General features: G+C 59.3%; 1 protein-coding gene across 1 annotated transcript in view; it reads right to left on the bottom strand.

Moving 5' to 3' along the window:
* Window positions 1-27163, bottom strand: part of BRD4 (bromodomain containing 4) — a 59389-nt gene that overhangs the window by 12681 nt on the left and 19545 nt on the right. Inside the window, 8 exon segments of the mRNA XM_058657831.1 lie at window positions 3-198; window positions 571-780; window positions 3925-4053; window positions 4634-4996; window positions 5151-5443; window positions 6656-6791; window positions 7291-7428; window positions 10036-10354. Coding sequence (XP_058513814.1) covers window positions 3-198; window positions 571-780; window positions 3925-4053; window positions 4634-4996; window positions 5151-5443; window positions 6656-6791; window positions 7291-7428; window positions 10036-10320 — 1750 coding nt within the window. The 5' untranslated portion in view covers window positions 10321-10354.

The following is a 27163-nucleotide window of genomic DNA, read 5'->3' as shown; positions in this document are numbered from 1 at the left end:
AGACCTGGCAGCGCTGCTCATGTTCTTCTTGGCCTTCTTCGGGGGCGGCTCCTTGGCTTTGCTTTTCTTGGTCTCCTCCGCCTCCTCTTTCTTCTTGTGCTTTTCTTTCTTCTTCTCCTTCTTGTCTTTCTCCTTCTTCTTTGGTTTGTTCTGCTGCGGCTGCGACAGGGCTGCCAGCTGCTCGTGCACGGCTTTGAGCTGTGGACCGACCGCACGCGGGCCGTCAGGACCCCTTCTCCAAGGGGCACGCACTGGCGCGCCTGCGATTTGCTCTGTTCACCAGCATCTCCCGACGCCAAGGCCTGCCAGCAGCCCTTCTCACCCCAACTTGCCACCCAAGACAGCAGAGGCCCCAGGAGACCCTGGTTCCACAGTAGGGCGAGACTGGGCAGGGGAGGGTACAGACGCACCAGGACCCAAGGATCTCCTGACCAGCTCTGCAGGGGAGAGGGCAGCCCGGGCAGCCCGCAGGAGGCGAGCAGCTTTCTGCTTGCACAGGATGGGAGAATCTACAGCCGTGACCCCCGCACATGGGCACGGCCCGCTGACCTCTGACCCCGCGGGCCTCACCTGCTCCTGGAGCTCGGCCAGCCGCTGGGCCCGTTCCTCCTCCGAGTCATCGGTGGAGCTGTCGCTGTCCGACGAGCTATCGCTGCTGCTGTCGCTGGACGAGGGGGGGGCCGTCACCTTGGTGGGGGGAGGCGCCGCTGGGGAGGACATGGGTACCACTGGCTCCTCGGGCTCGTCCGGCATCTTGGCAAAACGCATTTCGAAAACGTCCTGGGGGAGGGAGAGCCATGCCCATGAGGGCTGCGGGGGCGCCCACGCTGGGACCCAGCACCACTTTGGTCTCACCATGGGAAGCAAGTCAGAGGGTGACCCGAGTCTCTCCCCACGCCCCTGCGCCTCAGGTCACCCATGGAGCAAGCCAGTGGTACCCTGACAATCCATGGAAAGGACTGGTGTCCCCGCAGCAGAGCCAGTGAGGATGGCAGGGATGGCCAGGAACCCATAACCCCGAGGGGAACGCGGCCTGGGTACACTGCGCATGCCCCACCGGCTTCAGAGCAGGTCACCAGGCCGACGGTGGCTCTGGAGACCAGAGACCCCCTGGACAAACCAGCCCACGAGCCAGGGATCAGAGCCGAGGCTGCAGCGGAGGGGTCGGCATACAGGATGAGGGGCGAGGGGTGCAGGAAGCAGTCCCCTGTGAGCACCAGGTGCTGGGCACCAGCTGTGACGCCAAGGTGAGTGCCATGGCTGTCTCCACCAGTTTTCCTGCCTCTGCCATTTACTGCAAAGGCCCTGCACGTCCCAAAGTGTCATTTGCTTTTTAAAAAGTAAAGTTAAGGGCCTGCCTGATAGCCCAGTGGCTAAAGTCCTCGCCTTGCAAGCGCCAGGATCCCATACGGGTGCCGGTTTGCATCCCAGCTACTCAAATTCCCATTCAGCTCCCTGCACCCGTGTCGGGAGACCCAGAAGCAGCTCCAGGCTTCGGACTGGCTCAGCTCTGACCATCGCGGCCAGTTGGGGAGTGAACCAGCAAACGAAGATCTTTCTGTCTCTCCTTCTCTGCAGATCTGATCTCCCAATAATAGAACAAATCTTCAAAACAAATCAAAATGCAAACTTAGAGAGCGCTACCTCACACCTGCTGGTTCATTCCCCAGATGGCCGAGACAACCAAAGCCAGGGGCCCAGAGCTCCTGGGTCTCCCGTGTGGGCACACCCGGGCGACCTCCTGCCACCTTCCCAGGCAGCAGCTGGGACTCAGACTGCTATGCTATGTGGGATGCTGGCACTGCAGGCGGCAGCCTTACCTGCTATGCTACAGCCCGAGCCTCTCCATTGATCTTTTCTTGTTTAAAGGAACAACAATTGCACGCTGCCTTGAAACTGTGCTGCTTCCTTCGCCCCACGAGGTGAGGCCCTGGGAGCCACTGGCACTGCACTGCGGGCACACCTCCCGACCCTGCGTCTCACAACAGAGCACCAAGCAACCTGGGACCCCGCCGCTGTGTAGGCAGCGGACAGGCCACTCCACCCTCTGGCTCCCCAAGGCTAGATTCCCGCTCCTGGCCCTCTCTCTGTGAGCCTGCGTTTCGGAGCAAACATTGTCTTCACTTTAGTCTTTCCTTAAGATTTACGTATTGGGGTCGACACGGTGGCGTAGCAAGCAAACCCTCTGTCTGCAGAGTCAAGTCTGGGTTCCAGCTGCTCTGTTCCCATTCCCGTCTTTCCTACTCATGTGCCTGGGGGAGCAGTGGAGCATGGCTCAGGGTCTGGGGCCACTGCACGCCCACGTGGAAATGGAAGAATTTCCTGGCCTCCAATCAGCTCAGCTTATTCTCCACTGCAGCCATCTGAGGAGTGAACCAGCAGGTACAGGTGAAGGCCTTATCACAAGCAGGGAATGACGGGTGCACAAAGCAGTGCCCATAAGGGATGCCAGCGACAGTGGATCAGCCTGCTAAGCCACCAGCCGGACCCCGTCCGTTTTCCAATTCTAACACCCAGAGGGGAATGAAGTGGGCGCATTCCCACAGTAACTTTCCATGCGAGTTCTGCTTTTTGGAGCACAGCCTGCCCTCTGCTGCTTCCTCCTGTCAGTAAGCAAGCCGGCTCCTGAACCCACGGGGCACTAGAGAACCTCACAGCGGACGAGCCCTGGGCGCACACATGGCTGCTCGGGCTGGGCGGGGGGGGGGGGGGGGGGGCAGGGCTCACCCCACTCCCAGAAGGAGAAAAACGTAAAATCCCAACGGCTGCCTTTGCCGGATCGATCTGACTGGGAAAGGAGGCTGCTTCTGGAGTTTCAGCAGAGGACGGAAAGAGCGAGATGGAGACAATGTGCAACTGCTCTTGCTTCATTGGTTTCCCTTTCTGACAAACCAACTCCAAAGAGCAGCGGCCGGTGTGCTGGCCCGGTGCAGCCCGCAGAGCCTGAAGAGCTCCGGCACCCTGGCCCGGTGCAGCCCGCAGAGCCCGGAGAGCTCCAGCAGGCGGGCAGGGAGGCGACTGCCTCCATAGGCATCAGTGCACCAGTGCCACCGGGTGGCCATGAGCAGAAACTGCAGCAAGGCAGGGCGAACCAAACCAACGCACCCCTGCAGGAACCGGCATGAGGAAGGGCGCGGGGCAGACACACGGCATCGGGGCTCCCCCACCAAAGGGCTGTGCACGCCCTCCTTGCTTCAGGGACCCCTGAGAAACAGGTGGCCAGCACCTGGGCCTCTCCAACTTGAAGCAAAGTGGGCAGGCACTGTGGCACAGCAGTCCAGCCCACCCACAGAGCACCCGAACCCAAGCCCTAACCTCTCCTTTTGAGCCAGTTTCCTGCTCACGTGCCTGGCAGGCAGGTGATGGCCGAGGGGTCGGGGGTTCTGCCTTGGAGTGCCTGGCTTCAGCCTGGCCCAGCCCCTGCTGCTGTGGGCATTTTGGGAGTTAAGTCAGAACATGGAAGACCTTTCTCTTTGTTTTTTTTTTTTTCTTTTGAAAGATTTAATTATTTTTATTGGATAGATTTACAGAGAGGAGGAGAGACAGAGAGGAAAATCTTCCATCCGCTGGTTCACTCCTCAAGTGGCCACAATAGCCAGAGAGGTGAGCTGATCCGAAGCCAGGAGCTTCTTCCGGGCTTCCCAATGTTGGTGCAGGGTCACAGGGCCATCCTTGACTGCTTTCCCAGGCCACAGGCAGGGAAGCTGGATGGGAAGTGGATCCCACATGGGATCCCGGTGTGTACAAGGCGAGGATCTTAGCCACTAGGCTACCAAGCCAGGCCAAATCTTTCTTTCTTCATCATTCTACCTTTCAAATAAATAAAACGCAAAACTTCTTTTTCTTGAAAGTAATATTAGCCCATGTCAAGTCCACGCGGCCAAGGAGAGTGACAGAAGTGACCATGCGCCGTGCAGGCCTCACCTGTAGCTTCCGGGCCATGGCCACCACCTCATGGTCAGGAGGGTTATACTTGTAGCAGTTGGAAAACATCAATCGGACATCGGCGCCGAATTCCTGAGCGTCCCGGTACTCACGGGCCTCCAGTTTGGACTGTGAAGACAACACAGGTCCCCCGTTAGCGAGAGCAGAGGGGGCGGCGTGGCACAGGCTTGGCCAGCTGCTCGGCGCTCAGGCTTCTGAGAGTAGAGGAGCCCAGGACAACAACCTTGGGGTGAGGGGAGGGGGCCAGCAGCCCTGCCCAAGGACTGGCTAATGGCAAGTGGACGCGGAGTCCACACGGGGGAGGAGGCACAGATCAAGCCAACAGGGACGCGGTCTGTCCTCGGCCTGCCCTGAATTCAGGCCGACTTCTTCCAAGCCCAGAAGAAGACTGGGCAGGCTTCAATAAAAAGCAGAAAGGCCTCAGAAAGGTGGTCCATCTGCAGGTGGTGTGCGCTCTTACGCAGAGAGAGGCCAGGCCTCTTTAGACAGGCAGGCGGCCACCATTCCCCAGGCGGCCCCAGAGTGTCCAGGCCCCTAAGGGCAAGGAAGACCTGCTCTGGCCCTTCCTTAGGAAAGCAGAGCGGACAGCCGCCTGCAGCCCCAAGGCCTTGACACCAAGCCTCTAGCACGGGCTCCCACCTGCCAGCAGGGCGCACTGCAGGCCCCGGCCCAGCCGCGCGGGCCTCACCTTGATGGTGCTCATGTCCATCGGGTGTTTGATGATGTCGCAGTAGTCGTGTAGGCCCAGGGCCTCCACGTCCACGGGCTTGTAGAAGGGCCAGGCGTAGGCGGCGTGCTTCTTGGCAAACATCTCCTTGAGGATGCCGCTGCAGCACTTAAGCTGCTCCGAGACCTTGCTGCCCTTCTCGGGGGCTGGGTGCTGCTGGGAGTCCGGCACATCCTTTTTGGGGGGCTTCACGGGCCGGCTGCTCTCTCGCCGGGGCCCCAGCTTGGTGGTCTTGGGCTCCGGGGGTAGCGAGGCTGGCTCATGAATGGGGTCGATGGTGGTGGGGGTGGTGGTATCCGCTTTCCTCTTCACCCCCTTCTTTGTCTGCCGAGAGCACAGGCACAGTTAGGGGGTGCCCTCGAAACAAGGCCCGCTCCGAGTCCCCCCCAAGACTTCTAGGATCTGGAGCCAAGCAGAGCCCGTCCTACCCTGTCTGGGATGGGCCCCAGATCCCCCCGGCAGCCCAGGACGGGCTCACCTTCACAGGCTGTTGTGGGGCGGCCGGAATCATAGGCGGGTGGCTCTGCACAGGCTGTGGGGCTGGAGCAGGTGGGGGTGGCGGCTGGGGGGGCACCGGTGGGGGCGTCTGCAGAGGCTGGGGAGGCACCACTGTCATGACAGGGGTCTGGACGATGAGGTCTGGGGTGACAGCAGGAAAGGCGTGAGGCGCAGCCGGCACAGGCGGAGGGTTCTGCTGAGGGGCCTGGGTCTGCGGAGGAGTTGATGCTTGAGCTGTGTTTGGGACCGCGGAGACGCCGGGCTTTGCCGTTGCTACCAATTATAAAAAACGACAGGGGGTTAAGAGGCAGTGCCGACACGCTGTGCTGGCTCACCTCGTGGGGACGCCGTCACACAGACGGGACATCCGTGCACCTGCCTTCCCATGCCAGAGCTGCCCACCGGCCCCAGGGCTCACTGGGTGGGAGCCCATCGTGTCACCTCTGCTCAGGAGCCTGGAGGCCCGGCCTGCAAGAGCGCTCGCACTATGACCAGAGTGGAAAGTGACCCTCCGAGCTCCCAGCCAGAGCCGCCCTCGTTCCCAGAAGGGCTGCCTTCCGGGTAAGCGCTTCTGGCAATGAACTGGCTGCTCGTGCCAAGGCTTCTGGAAACGGGCTGGGCCCCACGGGGATGGCTGGGGTGCCGCTGCCCTCTGACGGCTTCAGGCTGTCTCCCTGCAGCTGCGTGCGCCAGTTCTGATCAGTCTCAGGACCTGCGCAGCCAGCACGCACGCATGCACGCATGCACGCACGCACGCTCCCACTGCAGCGCCCTCCTCCCCGGGCTAGCTGGCTCAGGGCCCAGGTTCCCATGGGGAACAAGGCAACGCTCTGCCAAGCCCCACCTCTCCCCAGGCACTACTCTCGGGCTTCTTCTGGAACAGAGACGGCCAGTGTGCAGACCAAACCCTGGTCCTGGGGTTCACCGAGATCCTCACAGGAGGACGAGGAACGCGGCCCGATTGCTACGGGCGTCTGGCGTGGCCGTGCACGGAAACCTTGGCTGCCTCGGCCGGCACCCGTGCAGATGGAGCAGGGGGAAGGCAGGTGCAAGCCTGCCCCTCGTTCTTCCGCATGCGCCTGTGCGTGGGAGAGCGCCCGTGGACACAGAGGGGCGGGGAGAGGGCACTGTGCTCCACCCACAGAAGGCATGGCCACACGCAGGTGTGCACTAAAGCTGCCCCACGCACCCCCGGGCTGCGCGGCTGGGGCGTTAGTTAAAACTGCCTCTGCTCATGTCGCCTTCCTGATGCTAAAGCTAAGGGCAAAGACCATCCACCTACGGCACTAGACGTAAATCAACCTCTCTATCAAGCACCCCCACAGCAGGCCGGACCCAACCATGTTGATATGGGGGAGGGTCCCATGGACAGGTGCAACACGACCATAATACACACCCCCCCCCTCAACACACATCGCCAATGAGCTGGCAAAGGGGACAGGGACTGGGAAGAAACAGCCAGGCCCCTGGCAGCTCAGTGCCTACCTGCGTCCTTCCTCCCTCGTCCCCTTCCTTTCGCCTGGACGATCATGATCTCCGTTTCTTCCGTGGGCAGCTCATTGATTTTTTGCAAGAACAGCTTCTCCAGAGCCTCTGCCATTAACACGATGTCATCTCCAGGCTGGCGGGGGACACGGGGTGGGGTGTCAGAATGTCCCCCGCTCCCCAGCCCTGGGCCACCCCCACCCCCAAGGCAACGCCACACGGAGGCTCCTTCCTCCACCTCTATGCCAAGGACACAGGAGTCCAGGGCTGTGGAGTTGGAAGCGGATTGAGCTCCAGGTGTGCAGGTACACCTAGGGAACACTTAGGGAACACCTCCTTTCTCCGGCCAGAGTGGTCAGTGGCCACGCCTAGCCCCAGCGGCCCAGGACCACGCACAGCTCTGCCCTGTGGCCTTGCCTCGGGCCTGTGTGACGTGGAGGTTTCTGTCCGAGCACACCTTAGTGCAGCTACATCCGAGCAGGCTCCTGGCGGACACGTGGCATCATCTGAGTGGGTTCTGCTAGGAGCCATCACGGTCCTTGAACACCACGCGGCAGGACAGCCTGGAGGCTCACTGCCACTGGCAACCCCGCACCCTCCCCCGCCTCACACACACGGCGCCCCCAGGGTCTCACCTTGTTGTAGATGTAACAGTTTGTAAACATAGTGTTGAAGTCCTGGATACATTCCTGAGCATTCCAGTAGTAGTTGTTTTCCAAGCGCTTCTTTATTGTTCCCATGTCCATAGGCGTTTTAATGATCTTATAGTAATCCTGGGGAGGGGGGTGGGGGCAGAAAGAACGGCCAAGGTTGCCTCAGTGCGCCGCTGGCACCCGGCTGGGGCCAGCCACGTGGGCCTGGGGGAGTTCACGCCAGCACCCTGCCACTGTGTTGTGGTCTCAAAGGAGCACCGCCTATTCTATCTTGGAACAACAGGCTGCCTTTATGCATTTTGGGGAATTTGTCTCTTTGATATGTAGCTTAGTAGGGCCTTTCATTTTAATTTAAATTAACACTGTTTGGGAAACACAGTCTTTTACAAGTAGTTCTTATCTATAAAACCACCAGTGGCCCTAGACTGCCCCACCACTGGAAGTCTTAAATGCCCATAAGATGCAAATTCCTGTGGTGCGGGTGTTGCAGGCAAGCCAGAAACCAGCACACTCACGGCCCACCATACAAAGCCAGCCTGCAACTAAGGACCTGCCTGTGCTGGGTACAGGACAACCGACCAGGCTAACCACGCCTTTGCCACCAGCGCAGATAACCTGTGACGCCGACCACGGATCTCAGGTTCCCACACTCCAGGCCCCGCAGAGTGCTACACGGGAGCTGTGACCGTCTCCAAGCGTTACCTAAAGCATAAACCTGCTCCCAAGTTGAAGACAATCTTCCAAACCCACTGGCAGAATCGTGTCAGACCAACTGTGAGTCTCCCAAGTGGGAGGGCGCGGGGAACGCGCACAGCCAGCGAGCCCCTAGGGCCCAGATGGCCCGGTCAGACCCTCCGAGAACCTCTCTGAGGCCAGGCCAGCCATGATGAAGCTGGATGTGAAGTGGGCTCCCAACGGGAGGTGGGGGGGCAAGCACCATGGGCTGGGCCGAGGTCCCGAGCAACGCTAACACCAAGGAGCGCACTGCCTAGGCACCCCGGGCAGAGTGCACGCTGAGCAGGGACCCAGCCCTGACTGCCCACTGCCCACTGCAAGGGCTGCTTCGGGTGACTTCCAAGTCAGGGAACAGGCGTAGTGACACCCTACCTGGAGCGGGGTCCAGCCTCCTCCTCCTCCACAGCTGTCTCACAGGTCTGTGGTCCAATAGTTCCCTTGCCCCCTGGTCTTCCAGCTAACCCCCTCTGTTCCCCTTCAAGGTCAAGTTACAGGGAGAGAGAGACACACACAGAAGGCTTCTTGAAATGACAGTCTCTTGCCCGCCTCGGCAGACTGCTGCCCATCTGGGTTCTGATTCCACGTCAGGCATTCCCAAGATCACCGATGCCCTCCTGAAGGCCAAGAGGATGGTCAGCCGGGGGGGGGGGGGGGGGCCTGACCTCTCACGAGGAGGATATCCGGGGCCCTGCTCTGCGCCCCGCAGCCCCCCAACGGCCCCCTGCACTGGCCCTAAGATGTCGCCCATCAGTACGAGCCCTGCACAGCTCAAGGCCCAGCTCTGTAAGCTCAGTCACTGCCACTCCTTGCCCTGGAAAGCGGTCACCTGTGACGCCTCTTTGGCTTCTGCCCTTTTTTTTTCTTGAGTTTCTTTATTCCTGGGACCTACAGGGAAGCCCCTCCGCAACCGACTCCCCTGACTGCCTGTGACACACACCCAGCAGGCACAACGGCCCGGGGCCAGAAGGCACAGGCGCGGCCTCCCTCTCGGCAAGGGCTGGGCATTCCAGCACACCAGCAGTTCCAAGCATTCCACTCGCGGAATCTGGCTCAGAGGTTACCGCCTGCTTCACCTGGCACAGCATGGCAATTTCGACAGAACCAACCCTTGAAGGTGGAGTGTGCTCCTGGAGGCCTGGGAGAGACACGCGCTGGGCTTGCAAGAACCTCTGCTAAGAATGTCAACTTGCTCTAGGGACAGCAGAGAGCCGTAGGGATGGTAACAGCCCTGGGACCTCCTGCCTGGTTCCCCCCCTTCCTGCTGTTGCATCCTGGGAGGCCGCTGTGATGCCTCCATCGCCTGGATCTCCACCACCCGCACCGAGACCTGCGTGGAATTCTGGGCTCCTGGCTTCACGCCGGCCCAGCCCCAACTGCAACCGCCGTGTGGGGAGTGAACCCGCGGACAGATCAATCTCACATTCGCTCTGTCGTTCAGACACATTAGAGAGAGGGAGAGGGGGAGACCAGGAACATGTGGTTCCCAGCTTCCGGACAATGCAGACCAAGACCCTGACAGCTCCCTGCCACCCACGCGCTCCACACCCGGAACTGTGTCATCCCAGCACATGGGAGAGCTGAGCAGTCTCTAATACATGAGTTTTTTTTTTTTGTTTTAATTATAAACACCTGCAGCTCAGGACGAGGGGACCAAGTAGTGGCTGCTGGCACCAGCCGGGCTCCCTCCAGCTGCTCCCACAGCCAAGTGCTCCAGACCTCAGTTCTGGAAGGCTTAAAGTTCCTCCCCTCTTCATTTTCAGCTTCCGCCCGCTGCCCCCAGGGTCCCCACAGCCAAACCACTGGTCATCACACACGTCACTGAGCTCCTACCCGCGGGGAGGGGGCGGGGAGGGCTGGGTGCTGATGTGCGGAGCTGGGACCCTCTCCCAACCCCCAAAACCCATCTCCACGCTTCCCGGAGTCTGCGAGAAACACTCCAGGAGGCGCGCCAGGACCCCGACACGGGCCGCGGGCCCAGCCCGGGCTACTCACAGGGAGGTTCAGCTTGACGGCGTCCACGGGCTGCTGGAAAGGCCACGCGAACTGATGCTTCCATAGCGTCTTGAGCACCACTCGGAGCAGATACTGCAGCTGGTTGGTCTGCCTCTTGGGCTTGTTGGGGTTGGAGGTCTCCGGGGGTGGGGGGTTGGCGCTGGCTGTGCTGGCTGGCTGGGGTTGGGCCTGGGCCTGTGTTGCAGACATCTGGGAGGTCTCCAGTCCATCCCCCATTACTGGCAGATTTCTCAATCTCGTCCCAGGGCCGCTCTCCGCAGACATGCTAGAGATCCCATCACATTCTTCGCTGGGCACTCTACGAGGGAAGAGGAAAGCTGCCATGAGACTCTGTGCAGATGTTCCGTATCCCACTGGCTGCAGCCTGCAAGCTCTGACTGCTCTGGGGGTAACTGCTCAGCTCCGATGGATAGGGCGCTACGAGTACAATAACGGCACAGCAAGGCCTGTTCCACACGTCCATCTGCCCCTCTTCCCACTGGCGACACCTCACGGAGAACAGGCAAGCCTCCAAGTACAGCCTTTGCAAGAAGTCCTTGCCCACCTCTGGCTCACGAGCGCGCTGTGGAGCGGGGGGGGAGGGGGGCGCTGAGCCTGCCCGCCTGCCCACCTCAGATGGACCACACAGTGCACTGACAAATGAATGCCCGTGGATGACAGAAATCCCACAAGGCAACTCCCAGTAACACAAAACACAAGCCCCTTCCTAACCTACCATCTTAACTGCAAAGGGCTCTTCCCAGGGCAACACCACAGGCCTCATGAGCAGTGCCCTCCTTCCCGAGCGATCCCTGCCAGGGGCAAACTCTGCCATCAGCATCCCCTGCCATGCACCTGCCCAGCACCTGCAGCTCCAAGAGCTGCTCGCGTGGAGACCAGCCATCTGTAAGCTCCGTTTTTTGCCTATATGACACTTCTCCACCGGTCAGGCCCAGAACCAAAACCTGCAAGCTGGGGTCTGCCACATCCAAGATGCCATCACCAATAATAAACCCAGGAAGATCCTCCTGAGGAAGTCAGGAGAGTTCTCGAACAACGGGCATCGGGGAGGCAGAGGGTAGAGAGAGAGCCAGGGCTGCCTCAACCACGCAACTTGCATACCGCCACGTTCCTTGGGTTGAGCGCCAGCTTGACGCTTCGCCCACACCGGGCACTCTGGTTGCCGCTGAATTACCCTGGAAATCAGGCCAAATGGCACCTAAACCAAGGCTCCCATGGTTTTGCACATTAGCGTATTTTAAAAGCACCACAGGCAAACTCTGTGGCCTGTCTTCCCAGAGCCAGACAAGCTGGAGCTCCCGGGCCCACTGCAGGAATACGACTGGCCTGCACACAGGCCAAACCAACGACAGGCTGGACGGCAAGCAGGGATTTAAGCGTGCCATTTGCCTCCTCAGAGGAGGGTTATAAAACACTCCACGTCCTAATCATCCACTCATCCTTGGACAATGCTGTAAGGACACACACTTGGGCCACCTGCACCGGGACACTCAGTGCTCAACAGATACGTAACGGGGTCTGATGGTACCCAAGTTGCCATGCTAACACTCCAACTCTCGGCACAAGCATGGAGGGCGTCCTGCAGGTGCCTAACCCATGCGAAGCCACACCCAGGTACCTCTCTCACAAGAGGCCAGAGCCAAGGAAGGCATACTCAGACAGCGACAAAAATGACAGGAGTACCTGCTACCAGAGCCTGCCGGAGACTGTAGAGGAAAGGGCAGGGGGCGGCAAGCCCACCGCCACCAGAGGACAAGTCCCTGGCAGGCACAGCTGAGCTACAGCATGTACGTCTGAACACGCACGTCTCAACCCCACACCCCACCGGGGCACTTACAGGACAACCCTGGCGACAACCGACTGCCTGTAAGCACGGACCATGGCAGCGAGGTGGGGATGGATGCTGCTGGCGGGCAGCCGGGCACGGGGGGAGGTTCTGGGAGATGCCAAGGCAGCTCAACTTGGGACAGAAGCCTGGAAAACACAGGGTGGGCTCCGGAACCCAGGGGTCTGAGTAAACAGACACATAGGACAGGAGGCAGCCATGACAGACGCAGGAAGAGCGGGGACTCCCAAAGGCTAGGGGTGAGAGAGATCAAGGGCCTCCAGCCAAGAACCCAGGGCTGCTAACCAGTCAGGAGGAGGGGCTGCTCGGAGGCCCTGCTGCACACGCTGAAAACACGTCCCAAGTCAGAGGAGCGGTTCCCAACCCCGAGGCTTCAGCGGCCAGCAGGTGGGGTGTCAACCTGAGAGAGGCAAGGGGGCTCCGGAGCCTGGCTGGGACTCCCCAGGACACTGGGGACAGCGTGCACTCGCTCAGCGCGCAGTGCCTCACTGTGGTGCCCTCGCGCAAAAGCCAAGTTGGGGGCTTAGGTTAAAACGCCGTGTCCAGACGCAGGATTTAACCATGTCCTTTTTGTTACTGTGGGATTTAATTTCACTGATTTTCACGCATAGTTTTTTTTCTTAACCCACTGTACTGCAACACCCGGCCCCACTCAGGACACTTAGCTTTTACAGGAAACTAAGAAGCTACATATGAACATCAGGGACATATGACATGAACCATACCCAGGGACTCTGGTCCAGACCCGGGCCCAGGACACGCTCCACAGTCCAGTCCCGAGCGGAGGCCTCACAGCCCAGGAGAAGCCCAGGCCAGGCCGCTCGGGGTGCACACAGCTTATGCTGTGCACCCAGCACCTGCCAGGTGAGCCAGGAACGGGCCACTGGGCTGCTGGGGGTACAGCCAGGCTCATCTCACCAAGCGGCAGCTGTGGTATTTAAAATCATCAAAACCCTGGGACTCCCCCAGTGATGTGCTGGAGCTAAGGTGAGCGCTCCGGAGCTTCTGGGTTGTGTGCCTGCGTCTCCATGGGACACCCCATCTTCTTTACACCAGGCACACGGGCCCCTGAGCCAAGCCAGCTACGGAGCTTGTCCTGCTGAAAACTGCTCCACCAGTTGGTGCAGCGGCGCAGCCAACTAACCTGAAGCTCAGCCTGCGGTGACCGCAGCCCAGACGGCTGGTTGGGTCCCAACCGCTCCACTTCCAATCCATGGCCTGGGAAAGCAACAGAGGAAGGAGTGGCCCGAGTTCTTGGGCCTCTGCATCCCCGTGGGAGACCCGGAGGACCGGCTCATCTCTGGCAGCCGTCTTGGGGAGTGAGGCGACGGATGTAGATGTGTCTCACTGTCTCACCTTAAATTCTGCTGCCTAGAACATTCCCTGTGCTGTGCTTCGGGCCACTACAGACCACAGACCATCGGCCACTACAGACCACAGGCCACGGGCTACCACAGGCCACGGGCCACTACAGACCACAGGCCACTACAGACCACAGACCACAGGCCACTACAGACCATGGGCCACTACAGACCACAGGCCACGGGCTACCACAGGCCACGGGCCACTACAGACCACTGGCCACTACAGACCACGGGCCACGGCCACTACAGACCACAGGCCACTACAGAACACAGGCCACGGGCCACTACAGGCCACAGACCATGGGCCATTACAGATCACGGGCCACTACAGACCACACCTCCTAGTCCAATGCGCAGTCTTCCAGTCAGCTGTTCCTGGACCATACTGCTGCTGGTTCCAGCTCCCTTTACGGGACACCGAGGCAAAAAGAAGGCCCTCGCACAGAAGCTGGGAGGAAGGCCCCACACACCCCAGGGGGCCCGGGAGCCACAGGCGACAGGGAGGAGCCATCTCCAGCTGAGTCACAGGGCTCACGGAATGCGGGGATGAGCGCGCTAACACCCACGGTGGGCCTGGGCAGTCCCCTACAGCCCACAGTCACACCGGGACCCAGCACAACCCTGCTCCTGCAGCTCAGGCGGAGCGGACGGCAGGCCCAGACGCACAAGGAGGACGCCTGGTACGACAGCAGAGGAAGCAGCACGAAACAGAGTGGACAATCACTCCAGCCAAACGACGGCAGCAAGTGCCTGGGCCAACAGAGGCTCTGAGGTCGACTGTGTGAGCCGGTGGACGCTGGAAGGGTTTCCACATCCTTGGATGGGCAAGATGGAGAACAGTTCAGAACCACCCACAAAGCACCTGCGCAGAACCCTCCGAGCACACACCACACTGGGGACCCTGGGCTGGTACTCAGTGGCTGGACGAGGCTTCACCCTTTACCTCCCCCTTCCCCCAGACACAGGATGAACACAAAACTTGGAAACGGGTCCAGCGTGGTAGTGTAGTAATGAAGCCTTCGCCTTGCATGTGGGCACCGGTTCTAGTCCTGGCGGTCCCGCTTCCCACCCAGCTCCCTGCTTGTGGCTTGGGAAAGCAGTGGAGGACGGCCCAAAGCCTTGGGACCCTGCACCCGTGTGGGAGACCTGGAGGAAGCTCCTGACTCCTGGCTTCGGATTGGTGCAGCACCGGCCGTTGTGGTCACTTGGGGAGTGACCCATCGGACAGATCTTCCTCTCTGTCTCTCCTCCTCTCCAATAAAAATACATCTTAAAACGAAAAAAAAAAAAAAAAAAAAAAAAAAAAAAAAAAACTTGGAAACAATGATCACACCCACTTTTCCCGAAGCATCGATCCTTCCCGCCCCAATCAACTACATAAATATCATCCCCCCCAAAAAAAAATAAAGAAAAAAAAAAATCAAGGAAAGAACCCAGTCATAGCTGATCTGACCGGGGACTGGAGGACAGGACGGCGGCAAGAAGTCCCACGTGAGAGTCACGTGACTTGGAAGGCACCGCAGAGGCTGTCTCCCCTGCAGCCCAGCACTGCCACACGGCCCCGCAACACCTGCTCCTCCCTGTCCGCCACCTAAGGGCTTCCACAGCCAGTGCCAAGGGTGCACACACTCCTGGGAGGCCCAGGAGAGCCCTGGCTGCACTCTGGCTCTCCCAGGCGCTCCCCCTGCACTGCTGGTCAAGCCACCGCTCTCGACACACTGCCTGCCATCCTCGGACGGGGTCCCAGGCTGAGTTCTGGGAGCAGCCGAGATAGGAGGAGAGCAAGACCATGTGCAGTCACCCAGAACCGGACCCCGGGCACACCCCTGCTCAGCAGAGCTTCCCATGCCCTGCCACCTCCCCTCTGCATGAGGGCCTTGGCAGGCTAAGCAGCAGTTGGATGGCACAAGCATACGATGTGTGGGAGGCCTGTTGAATCTACAAAGCCGTCCACAGCAGCCGCGGTGGCAGCATCACCATCCCCACGGAAACATACCAGCGGAGCAGGTGGTGGGTGGCCTGCTAGGCAAGCCTCCTGCAGCAGCTGTGTATTTCAAGCGCTCTGCCCAGAAGGACCACGGCGACGGGCCTGGGCCCTGCTGGCCGGCACGGCTCGGTCTAGCGGGTCTGTGGCCTTGGCTGACGGCGCCTCGCTCCCAGTGGTCCGGTGGCAGGCCCGCCCTCGGGGCAGAAGCCGCTGACCGCCACGTGGCCCACAAGCGGGGGGTCTCGAGCCTGGTTTTCTAGTTGTGCTATTTCCAAACACCGCCATCCTTGGAGAGGAAGTAGAGCTGGGAGGGGGCCCGTCTGAGGGGCAACGTGGGGCTGAAGCCGCAGGGTGCGTGCTGCCATGTGAGCCCCTCGAGCAGGAAGAGGCCCGAGGGTCGCACTGTTCTGGCAGTGGTTTGTGCCAGGTGGAGCAGCTGTCCTTCCCAGATGACCCCAGTCCGGCGTTAAGATTACAAACCCACAGCTGGACAGATGTTTCGGGCACGAGGTCACCTCCCCAAGCAGGGTAACACCTGTTCCGAGCATCATCTGGGAAGATGTGACGGTCCACCCGGTCACGCACACGCCGCGCACACAACGCCCCCTGGCCGTTTCTAGCCAATCTGCAGCACATCTTCCTCTGGCCTTGAACGTGTGGACCAAACTCCTGACTGTACAGTATCAGTTCTGTCTGCCTCCCGACTTCACGTTCACGACCACAGCCCGTTGAATTGTGCAATCCATGTCAGTGGGGAAGCACAAACAGGATGACTTTTCAATCTGCCCGGCTCGGGCAGCTGGTGAGAACAGCGCTCTCGTGGTCCAGACCACACTGCCTGGAGCCGGGCCAGTGGCTGTGTGCCGAGGCGGTTCAGACGCCTCACCCCGCTCTGCGGAGCTCGTCCGCACCCCGCCCCCCGGCCTCTGAGACCTGCCAAGGGGGCTCCCAAGAGGAGCACAGACCCTGCAGCTAGCCCGCAGACAGACAAGCCAGGGCACAGGAGCCAGTCTTCCTGCTAGGAGGAGAGCAGACACATCTGAGCTCTTTGTCCCTCGCTGCAGGGGACGCGAGCCGACAAGGACCTGGTAGCCAGGACAAGGACCGGAAGCCAGGCGGAGATGGTCAGCCACAACCCCCAACAACCCAAACTCATCTCGGGTGCTTTGAAAACCACAGGTGACAAGGGGCAGGTGTGAGCCTCAAGATGCCTGACTGACCCCTCCATCAGAGAACTCTGGCTGAATCCCCAGCTCCGGCCCCTGGTCAGTCTCCCCCAGACTCTCTAACTGGTGTTGGGTGTGTGTGTGTGTGTATGGTTTAGGAGCACTCGGAATACTGCACCTTCTTCCATACGAGAACACCAAGGCCTGGAGGGACGAGCAGCCAGGGCGCAATAAAGTCCCATGGTTAGCGGTGACTTACAGGCTGATGGCCAGTCGGGGAGGGAGATGGATTCAAGAATGATAAAGGTCCTGAGTTCAGGGACGCTGATTTTTCCTGTAGAGCCACGCAAGGGGCCGGATACTGTGAGCTATGCGAGACATGCAGCCCGAAGCACTCCGCTCTGCCATCCCCTACAATCAAGCCCAGCACAGACAGGCGAGCGATGCGCCAAGGAAAGCGACTGTCCCAAGGGCCAGTTCGCAGCCCCCTACTCCAGAGATTTCTCTAGACTTTGTGGTAAGGGAAACGTGATGAATTGTTACGTACATCACGGAGTAGCATACTAAGCCTCTACCTGTGGTACCAGTTCAAGTCCCGGCGGCTCCACTTGTGACCCAGCTCCCTGCTAATGGCCTGAGGAGCAGCAGATTTAAAGAATGCAAAATCACCGATGAAATTAAGTAACTATGTGTGTGTGTGTGTGTGTGTGAGAGAGAGACACCCCAGAAGGAAGTGGGAGACTGTGACTGGGCCACAGAGTAGGTTCTTGGCCACCCACTATGTTAGCTCCCCTGGCAGGTGGGCATCCAGCCACCTGCCTTCGCCTGCTGAGCCGGCCTCCTAGAGCAGCTGTGAGGGGGCCAGGTCCCCTCCCAGACCCCGACTCGGACAACACGCTCCCTGAGGTGTCAGGGGTGGCCTGAGGCTGACCCTGCCCTCCTGGCTGCCTCTCCACCTTCTAACAGGTGTGGACGTACTGGACTGAGATGAAGCCACCCAAGGTGGCAGGCCTGCTCACTCCGAAGGCTCAGCTGACACACAGTGGCCATGCCCCACAGGCAGGGTGGATCACAGGGCAGCGCCTGCGGAGCCCAGCAGTTCCCTCCACCCGCAGGGGGAGGATTCCTGGCACAACACGGCAGAGTGGCAGGCGATGCTCATGTCTTAGCAAACACGGAATTACTTCATTTTCTTACTCTTTGTTTTTGCAAGCCAAGGAGCTTTTCCACTCGCTAGCTTATTCTCCAAATGCCAGCAACAGCCAGAGCTGGGCCAAGCCAAGGCCAAGGCCAAGGCCAGGAGCTTCATCCACAGCCCCGACACGAACGGCAGGGATCCCGGTATGCCAGCCATCACTGAGTGCCCCCCGTGGCACACAAGCAGCGGGAGGCTGGACTGGAAGCAGAGGCGAGACCTGAAACACGCCTGGGATGCAGGCGTCTATACTGGTCAACGCAACCACTGTTGAGGACTGCCCCTGTGGGGGACCCAAAATTCAAGTGACAATACAACCCTGGGCTGTCCCTGGGAGAACCCAGAACACTTCGGAGGCTTTTCTAGAAATCTATCCATTTCCAACAAAAGGAAGGAAAAAAACACATGCTTGGTGGCCACCTGCTGCCACTTCCGAGGGCCTGGGTCTGAGTCCTACAGGCAGGAAGGGATGGCTTCACTACCAGGCTCCCTGCCAGGCACGCAGCAGACCCAAAGTGAGCAATGAACTGGGGCTTTGGCCCAGGTAAACCCTGACTCATTGGGCATTTTGGAAGAGTGAACCAGCAGATAGAAGACCTGGTTCTTAAGAAATGTCTTGGGCCCGGCGTAAAAGCCTAGCGGCTAAAATCCTCACCTTGAACATGCTGGGATCCCATATGGGTGCCGGTTCTAATCCCAGCAGCCCCGCTTCCCATCCAGCTCCTGCTTGTGGCCTGGGAAAGCAGTGGAGGACGGCCCAAAGCCTTGGGACCCTGCACCCGGGTGGGAGACCTGAAAGAGGCTTTGGGCTCCTGGCTTCGGATCGGCACAGCACCAGCCTTTGCAGTCACTTGGGGAGAGTGAATCATCGGACTGAAGATCTTCCTCTCTGTCTCTCCTCCTCTCTGTATATCTGACTTTGTAATAAAAATAAATAAATCTTTAAAAAGACAACTGGGGTTCCTATGTGGATAAGGCAGAGCTGTGCAAGGACTTGGGAAGCCAAGCAGAGGGCGGTGGGTGACATGCAGCACACGCTGGCTGGCTGGGCCCAGGAGAGCTGGTGGTGGCTAAGTGCCAATCACACTGAGCATGCACACAAGCCCCAGAGGGAGCCTGGGTGCTTGCCACTGCCCAAGCTGACCCCAAGGGACGCTTCAGCCATGCCTGGACCAGAACAGAGGCCTAAACAGCTCTCCTTACGGCCACCGGCAGAGGAAGCTGCAGAGGGCAAGGCCCATGCTCAGCCGAGAGCAAAGAGGAACGCCAACCTTCCCTTCAACAATAGGACACTGTGAGCTGCCAAAGGCGACCTGTCCCCTCACCTGCCTCAGCTCCCATCAGCCACAGGGACCCGACTGCGTGTGCGGCAGAAAAGGGAGGGCATGAGGGCTTTCCCCACTCCCCCCGGCACGCTGCTCCATTGCCTGGGCCTCCCCTTGCAAGCACCAGGATACCATGCAGGCACTGGTTCGTGTCCCGGCTGCTCTACTTCCCAGCCTTTCACAGCCTCCGAGGCCAACAGGCCAAGGGGCACCAATGTCCACACAGCCCTCCTGTCCCCTTCGGCTTCTCTCTGCTCACGGTCAACAGCCCGGATAACACTGGCACGCAGGGCTGAGGAGCCTCCCAGCAGACACGCACAACCGACTCCTGTCCAACCGGACAGGGACGCCTTGGTGGAAGAGCCAGCGTCTCGAGCCCAGAGCTGTTCGGAGTGTGAGGACGAAAGCCACACCACCTCAGAGGAGCGGAGCTACGGAAGCAAAGCAGCTGGCGGGGGGCTGGCAGGGAGCCCCCAGCTGCTGTCCGCCATCAGTCCCACCTACCTCCTGGAGGAAACAGCCCACCAGGCACTCCAGCTCTGCCACTGTCTCCACCCTCAATCAATCAATCAATCAATCAATCAATCAATCAATAAAATGGGGCCAAGGTTCGGAGAGAAAAGTCACCCCTGCTCAGCCCCTCACAATGCTCCCAGGATGCCCTGAGGTCCAGGGTGGTTTATTGTGGTGCTGCTTGGCTCACGGCTCTGACCCCACCTCCCAGCTCTACACATCTCCTCCGGAAGGAGTCATGCTGCCACGTGCCCCCACCTTCCTCCCGTCGGAGTACCTGGAGCCCCCCCCCACCCCCCAAAAAAGCCAGACAGAGGGGAAGCGCTGGCTCCTGCGCGGAGCTACACTCAGCAGTGCTGTTCCCCAGGGCTCCTGCAGGCCAGAGACCCTTGCCGACACGGCACCGCTAACTCAGCGGAGCAGCCGAGGCAGCCGGGGGGGGCCTCAGGCCCCCGCAGATCTCAGGTGGTCTTCGGACATAGGAGGCTCTGGCCACACAGCTGGGGCTGCTGCTAACACTCACACAAGGAACATCAGGCCGCTGTGGCACCGCGTGCCTTTGACGCTGGCATCAGACATGTGCTTTGGTTTATGTCAGACGTACATGTTCCGATTTCGGCAGCAACCACTGACCCAACATGTGTGGTCGGCACCCAGATCCCGTAAAATATGCTCCACTGCCCCCCAGCACGTAAGATTGGATTTAAATCACAGCACCAACTCTGGGATGCCACGGGTTAAGCCGCTGCCTGCAACGTCATCACGTCGTGTGAGCATCCACTCAAGTTCCGGAATGTTCTACTCCAAAGATTTATTCAAATGGCCACAATCGCGAGGTCTGTACTCAACCGAAGCCAGGAACCTGTCTCGTCTCCCATGTGGGGTGGCAAGGGCCCACATCCTTGGGCCATCTTCTGCCACCTTCTCTAGGGCACCAGCGGGGAGCTAACCAGGAAGCGGAGCAGCTGGGCCAGGTTTACACCCTTGTTCATCCGTGCACTGCTGTTCCTGTAACTATGTCAGTCAACGGAGGGGGGCAAGGCGCAGAAGCAGACACAAACGTCACAACTTTACGGCTGAAAGATGACAGCTTTTGGCAGACCTTACGTGTTTCAAAATTGAAAATCAGGAACACAGCGGGAGGGAGGGTGGGTGGGTGGGTGGCTGGCCTGGCGGGTGAGACGCCCACAGCCCAGAGCGGGGAGCCTGGCTCCGGTTTTCCTGGCAGAACAGACGCTCTGCGAGCACGCAGTGACGGCTCACACAGGGTGCCTGCACTTGGACCACTCCCGGAGCCCACCCCGGTTCAGAGCCGGCCAGCGGCTGTTAGTACGTGGGGAGTGAACCAGTGCAGGGGGGTTCTTTCCCTGTCTCAAAGTTTTGGTGCCTTTTCATCTTGAAGATTTATTTTTATTGGAAAGGTAGATCAGATTTACAGAGAGGAGGAGAGACAGAAAGATCTTCCATCCGCTGGTTCACTCCCCAAATGGCCACAAGGGCAGGAGCTGAGCTGATCTGAAGCCAGGAGCCAGGAGCTTCTTCTGGATCTCCCACAAGGATGCAGGGGCCTGCCAAGGCTTTGGGCCGTCCTCCACACTTTCCCAGGCCACAGGAGGGAGCCGGATGGGAAATGGAGCCGCAGCTGCAACACCAACTGACGCCCAAGCTCCTGGCCTGCACAAAGGAGCACCGAGCAGCCACGCGCGCGCAGGCAGCAGCACTGGCTGGGCTGAGAGGGGCATGGCGGTCCCCTCTGCTCTCACAGGAAGTCCCCTTCCTTCTGTCAGACACCCTGGATGGGCAGCGGGGAGGATGGAGTGTACACTCTGCACAGGAGGAGGAAGGCGGGTTCTTCCAAGGGTCAGTAACAGGACTCCCCGTGTGGAGTCAGGTGCAATCCGGAGCAGAGCCGTGCAGAGCCAGGGCCCAGGCGCGTGCTGAGGAGGGCACCAGAACCCACTTCCTGGAGGCTGGCAGAGGTGCCCATAGAGGAGGACAGGCTACAGGCGGCAGACGCCAAGGCCTTGGGCTGCCGGCAGGTTAATCCGCAGTGCGGGAACAGTCAGCCTTCCACAAGTTGACCAGCTGATAGAAAAGCCTTCAAGCTGCCGCCCAACGAACAGTTGTGGAGCAGGTTCAAAGGCCAAGTTTACCCGGTTTCCTCATCACGACCAATACAGGATTCTACTAGAAATGTGGGGAGACGAAGGGCCAGCACTGTGGTATGATGGGTCAAGCTGCTGCCCGCGGTGCCAGCATCACCTACGGCTGAGCCCTGGCTGCTTTGTCCCCGACCAGCTCCCTGCTCGTGAGCCTGGCAAGCAAGGCAGCAGACAGCCCAGCCCCAGCCCCAGCCGCTGCAGGAATGAACCAGCAGGTGGAAGATCTCTCTTTCCTAACTCTGCATTTTAAACAAATAAATAAAAACAGATGCTCACGAGACTGTAGCTCTCGCTCTCTAGGTCTGCAATGCAGCATGGCCGGTCAGGCCCAGGAGGTGGCATGGCCAGTCAGGACCAGCACGGCGGCATGGCCAGTTAGGCCCAGCAGTGTGGCATGGCCGGTCGGGACCAGCAGGGCGCCATGGCCAGTTAGGCCCAGCAGTGTGGCATGGCCGGTTAGGACCAGCAGGGCGCCATGGCCAGTTAGGCCCAGCAGTGTGGCATGGCCAGTCAGGACCAGCAGGGCGGTATGGCCAGTTAGGCCCAGCAGTGTGGCACAGCCGGTCAGGACCAGCAGGGCGGTATGGCCAGTTAGGCCCAGCAGTGTGGCACAGCCGGTCAGGACCAGCAGGGCGGCATGGCCGGTTAAGCTTCCAAGAGTATCAATTCAAGTTTCCGACTCCTGATCCTGCTGCAGCAGGAAGTGCTCCAATCACATGGGACCCCAACAGCCACGTGAGATTGAGGTGGGTGGGTCCTGGGTCCTGGCCTAGCCCAGATCTGGCCGTCTGTATTTAAGGAGTGAGCCAGATGAAGATCTGCCCTCTTTTCTGTTTCTCTGCCTCTCAAATAAATACATTAAAGGGATGGAGGGAGGGATGGAGGGAGGGAGGGAAGGAGGTCCTCCCCAGCTGTTCCACCCGGCACAGTTCACCAGCAAGTGCTGCTCCCCTGTCCACGCGTGGACGGCTCTCCCCAGCACTGTGGGCTGCAGCGCCCTCTCAGGCTCTCCCCCCAACAGCCGAGCAGCTGGTGCTCTCCCGGTCTGGCCTGCCTGCGGGAGGAGGCCAGCGCCCAAGGGTGGCCTCCAGGCGGGGAGGTGGGGCGCCTTCCGCAGCAGATGGAGGAGGGCAGGGTTCTGAGCGTGCGGCCCGGCGGTGAATGGCATGAATGGGCTCTTTCACGGCTACTGAGGAACACGCCACAGCACCATCTGCTGAGGGGAGGACAAGGTCAGCCCCCCAGAGCCGAGAGAAACCCACTGACCCCACTTGCCCCAAACGTAAGGAGCTCAACAAAGGCAACCGCAGTCCCTGCATCTCCAACAGCCCAGACACGGCCTGCTGCAGAACCCTCCCTCTGCGCCTTGCCCGGCTCGCCCACACCTCACCGTAAGCCCGGCCCCTTCCCTGCCCCTGCAGATTTGGGGTTCAAATGCGCCAAGCCAGAGGCCTGGTCCCAAGAGCCGTCTGCAAGTTAAGCACCCGACGACAGCAGAACAAGCGAAACCAGGGAGGGTGTGGCTGGCAAGGGCATAGAAGTCCCCAGTGTCGGACTCCTGTCCGGAGCGCCACCGACAAGCCAGGTCCCCACGCGCGCACAGGAAGATGGTGGGAACCTTTGCCCCCTTGGCAAGTGTTCAGGGCCACGCCTGAAAGACAGGGAGGAATCCGCACTGTGTTTTAGCTCTCAGAAATCCGATGCTGAGGCAGGAAAGGCTAAGTAGCAACAGCTTGACCTCTAGGTTTTTGTAGGAACAGGGAGCTGGACATACAAACCTCCAATGACAGATGGGTATGCCTTTGAAACCCCTAATGACCATACTGGGATCCAGGCGGATCTCATAATAATAATAATAATAATAAAAGATTTTATTGATTGATTTGAACTCAGATTTACAGAAAGGCTGATCTTCCAGCACAATGGCCGGGAGTTTTATCTGGGTCTCCCATGTGGATGGTGGGTGCTCAGGCACTTGGGCCATCTTCCTCGGCTCCGTCCAGGCCACCAGCAGGGAGCTGGCACCACAGGCAGCATCTCAACCTGCTACTCCACCATGCGGGCTCCTCCACTTGGATAAAAAAAAAAAAAAAAAAAAAAAAAAAAAACCCAAGCCCGGAAACACAAAACGAAAAACCCCTCCCATGAAGGGGGGACTCCTCCTGCCCCTCACACTCCCGATGACCGGGGTACTCGGTCAGCCCCGAAGCTGCGGAGCCGGGCCGTTTCAGCTCTCGTCCCAACACGGCACTGCCTGATGACGACGGAACTTCCAATGTGCTTCCCTCTAATTCTGTTACCGAGAACACCGAAATAGAACCTGTTCCCTTGGAGTTCACTGGTTGCCATAGAAACGGCATCGGAATGGATGAGGCTTTCAGGTGGAGCACCGCACACGCTCCGACCCTTTGGTTACCAACACGCAGGCGTATGCAGACTCAAAACACAGCCAAACGGGACACGGGGGGCAGGAGGGCCCACCTCTCTCTTTGAACTTGGACAAACTCCAACCCGCAAACAGCAGCCTCACTGCCCTGCCCCGCCGCACCCTGCTCTCTCCACCCCAACACACCGGCCTCTCTGGCCCAGGCCCCCAGCATGCACAGCTTCCCAGCTCCGTGCCTGCAGTTTTTCTGGGTTTCACACCTCTTATTTATGAACATGACTGAGCCCTCATCCAAAAGATGCTATTCTCCCAAGGGCTAGTTTAGCAATCTCTAGAAGATGGTGACGGTGATAAAGCTGTTACAATTTGATTTCACATGAACTTTGAGGGTGCAAAAGGTGTTTTTTTTTTTTAAATATACAGAAGCCCACGGGTTAAGGCTGAGATGGAAAACAGCCCCTGCACAGCCCCCATGCCCAGGTCACGGAGGGGTGCGGCTCGCTCCTCCCTGCCCTGCGTGGATCTCAGCAGGCCTCCCTGGAGCGAGGAAGCGTGCAGGCATCCGGCCATGACACAGCACGCTCCATCACCCGAGGCTGCTCCAAAAACTGGGCATTTCTGACTCATCCTTTCAATAAACCATGCATGGCCCGTCTTGTAAAACGGCAGGGTCCCTCAAACACCTGCCCTTGTGGGTTCAAGGGAAAAAGCAAATTACAACAGCACTGTTTTTGTTCATTTGCTTGTTTGGTTTGGTTTTTTCTGGGAGAGGCAGACAGGACAGGGCCCCTTGGTTTCCACTCTGCACCAGACAGCCAACGTTTTATGGGACATCTCCCTCACTGTGCGAAATTACTGCAAAGCTTGCCCCTTAGGGCGGCACCAGAGGCCCAGGGCTCTCTAAGGGGAACGAAACAGTCTCATTTCCTTACCACTAGGAGCTGATTTACTGAAGCTTTTCCTGGTGAGGGTTGCGTGAAGGCCCTTCTTGAACTCCCACTCGTCACCCAGGCTACTGTAAACACCATCCCCACTCCCCGTTTACACTGTACAGTCAGAGGGACGGCATTTCCTGTCGCACACCGGTTATCCTGCTAGGTTGTAAGAAAATCCCCTAAACGATGTCCCAAGTGACAGTTACTCCACTGACTAAAGCCAGGATCTTTTCATTTCACAGTGTGCTCCACCTCGAGGCAGGAAATCAACAGATCTCCCGTTAGGCCAACGGGCCATGCGCTCAACTCACATCTCACAGCCTCTCTCGCCCCAAAGGGTCCTTCGCTGCTGTGTAAACGCTTCAGCCCACAGGGCTTGGCACTACCTACCCCAGAAAGGGTGAAGACATTGCTAACCTAAGAATGCTCTCTGAGCAAACAGGATGAGACACCTACAGATGTTTCTTGGGAGAAGCCCACACATCCCAAGCCAGGGCATTCTAGGTCCCCAGTGTCGTCATTTGGGGCCCAAGAGAATCTCACCAAAGAAACGAGAGCAGCTTTGGGGTCACTGGTGGGCAAGCACGTCCTCCATGACAGGACACCCAGCCAGACCACCACTGCCCGGCGCACAGGGGAAGGCGCGTGCTGGCACCTCCATGCCCAGGACCCAAGGAGGCCAAGGGCAGCACCTGTCAGAACACTGCCATTCAGACTGGGGAAAAAAAAAAAAAAAAAGCAATGAGCTCCAGAAAAACAGACGTGATGAAGCGGACCCAAGGCCAATGTGAAAATGGCGACTTCAGGGAACAAACCACTCCGACGCCGTATGTTTCTCATTAGCGACACTATATCACGGTGCGTGTTTGAAGGATTCCTGGCCACTTGGCTCACACTGCAGCACCAAAAAAAAAAAAAAAAAAAAAAGAGAGAGAGCCAAAAGCGCGGTAGCGGGCAAGGCCTGCAAAGGCAGACTTATCTCAGCTCCCAGGACACAGAGCAAACAGCAGCCTTCAGCAGCAGGGGACGAAGCAGTTACAGCCAGGCAGAGCAGGCAAGGTGATGGCGCGTACTGCGGCGGCAACACCACGCCACCAAAGGAAGCCGAGCCCAAGTTTATCTTCCAGGGCAGAGGAGCTGAACACGTCTGTGTCCAGGAAGGGCCCCCGAGGCAGGCACCCAGGGATGGGCACAGCCATCTTGGAAATGCTGTCTAAAGACTGCAGCAAGGGCCCAGTGCGGTAGCTTAGTGGCTAAAGTCCTCACCTAGCACGTGCCAGGATCCCATATGGGCACCAGTTCTAATCCCAGCGGCCCTGCTTCCCATCCAGCTCCCTGCCTGTGGCCTGGGAAAGCAGTGGAGGACGGCCCAAAGTCTTGGGACCCTGCACCCGCATGGGAGACCTGGAGGAAGCTCCTGGCTTCGCATCAGCTCAGCTCTGGCCATTGTGGCCACTTGGGGGGCGAACCAGTGAATGGAAAAGCTCCCTCCCCCCTTCTCTGGAAATCTGTTCTGCCTATTCGATAAAAATCAATCAAGACAAAAGCAAAACCCCACAACAAAACCCTGATGCCCTGAGGTTTCTAAAGCTTCCCAGGTGATGCCAACGCTGAAGCCTCTACACACAGAGCGGGTCAGGACGTCCCAGGAGTCTGAGTTCTCACAAATGTGACTCCCATCCGTGGTGTCATTGTGTGAAGCGAGCGTGTCTGTGTGGCGTGAGACACATGAAAACACGAGCCCAGGCAGAGCGCTCCCGTCCTTGCGCTTCGGCAGCTGGAAGCGACCAAGGCCAGCAGCTGGGGGCCGCCTCGTGTGGGGGAGGGACCCTCGCTGCAGGAGGACACCCCTCCTGGGCTCACTCGCTTCCAAAAGTGAAACCGAATCATGTTGTGGGGGGGGGGGTGGGTTGTGCCTCCAGCAGTAAACATATCCCAACCTTGGCCGTCCGGCTGCCCGGGGGATGGGAAACGGAGGGGCAGAGCTGAAAACACCCAGGGCTCACGTGAGGCCGGCGACCCGGGAACGGCTCGGGTTCCAAGCCAGTGCCCCAGACTGCTCCCGCTGGCTTCCCAGGGAAGGAGGCTGGCACCAATGGCTGCCCGCCAGAGGTAATCCAAAATGAACAGACCCGTTGATCCCCTCAGAGCCTGGGGCTCCAGCGGCTGGCCGCCGTCCAAGGAACCGACGCCGCAGAGCCGGGGGGGGGGGGGGGCAGTCTGAAAGG

This window comes from Ochotona princeps, chromosome 33, assembly GCF_030435755.1.
Source record: "Ochotona princeps isolate mOchPri1 chromosome 33, mOchPri1.hap1, whole genome shotgun sequence".
Taxonomy (NCBI): Eukaryota; Metazoa; Chordata; class Mammalia; order Lagomorpha; family Ochotonidae; genus Ochotona; species Ochotona princeps.
The sequence above is the reverse complement of the archived record's forward strand: the minus strand, read 5'-3'. Positions and strand labels throughout refer to the sequence as shown.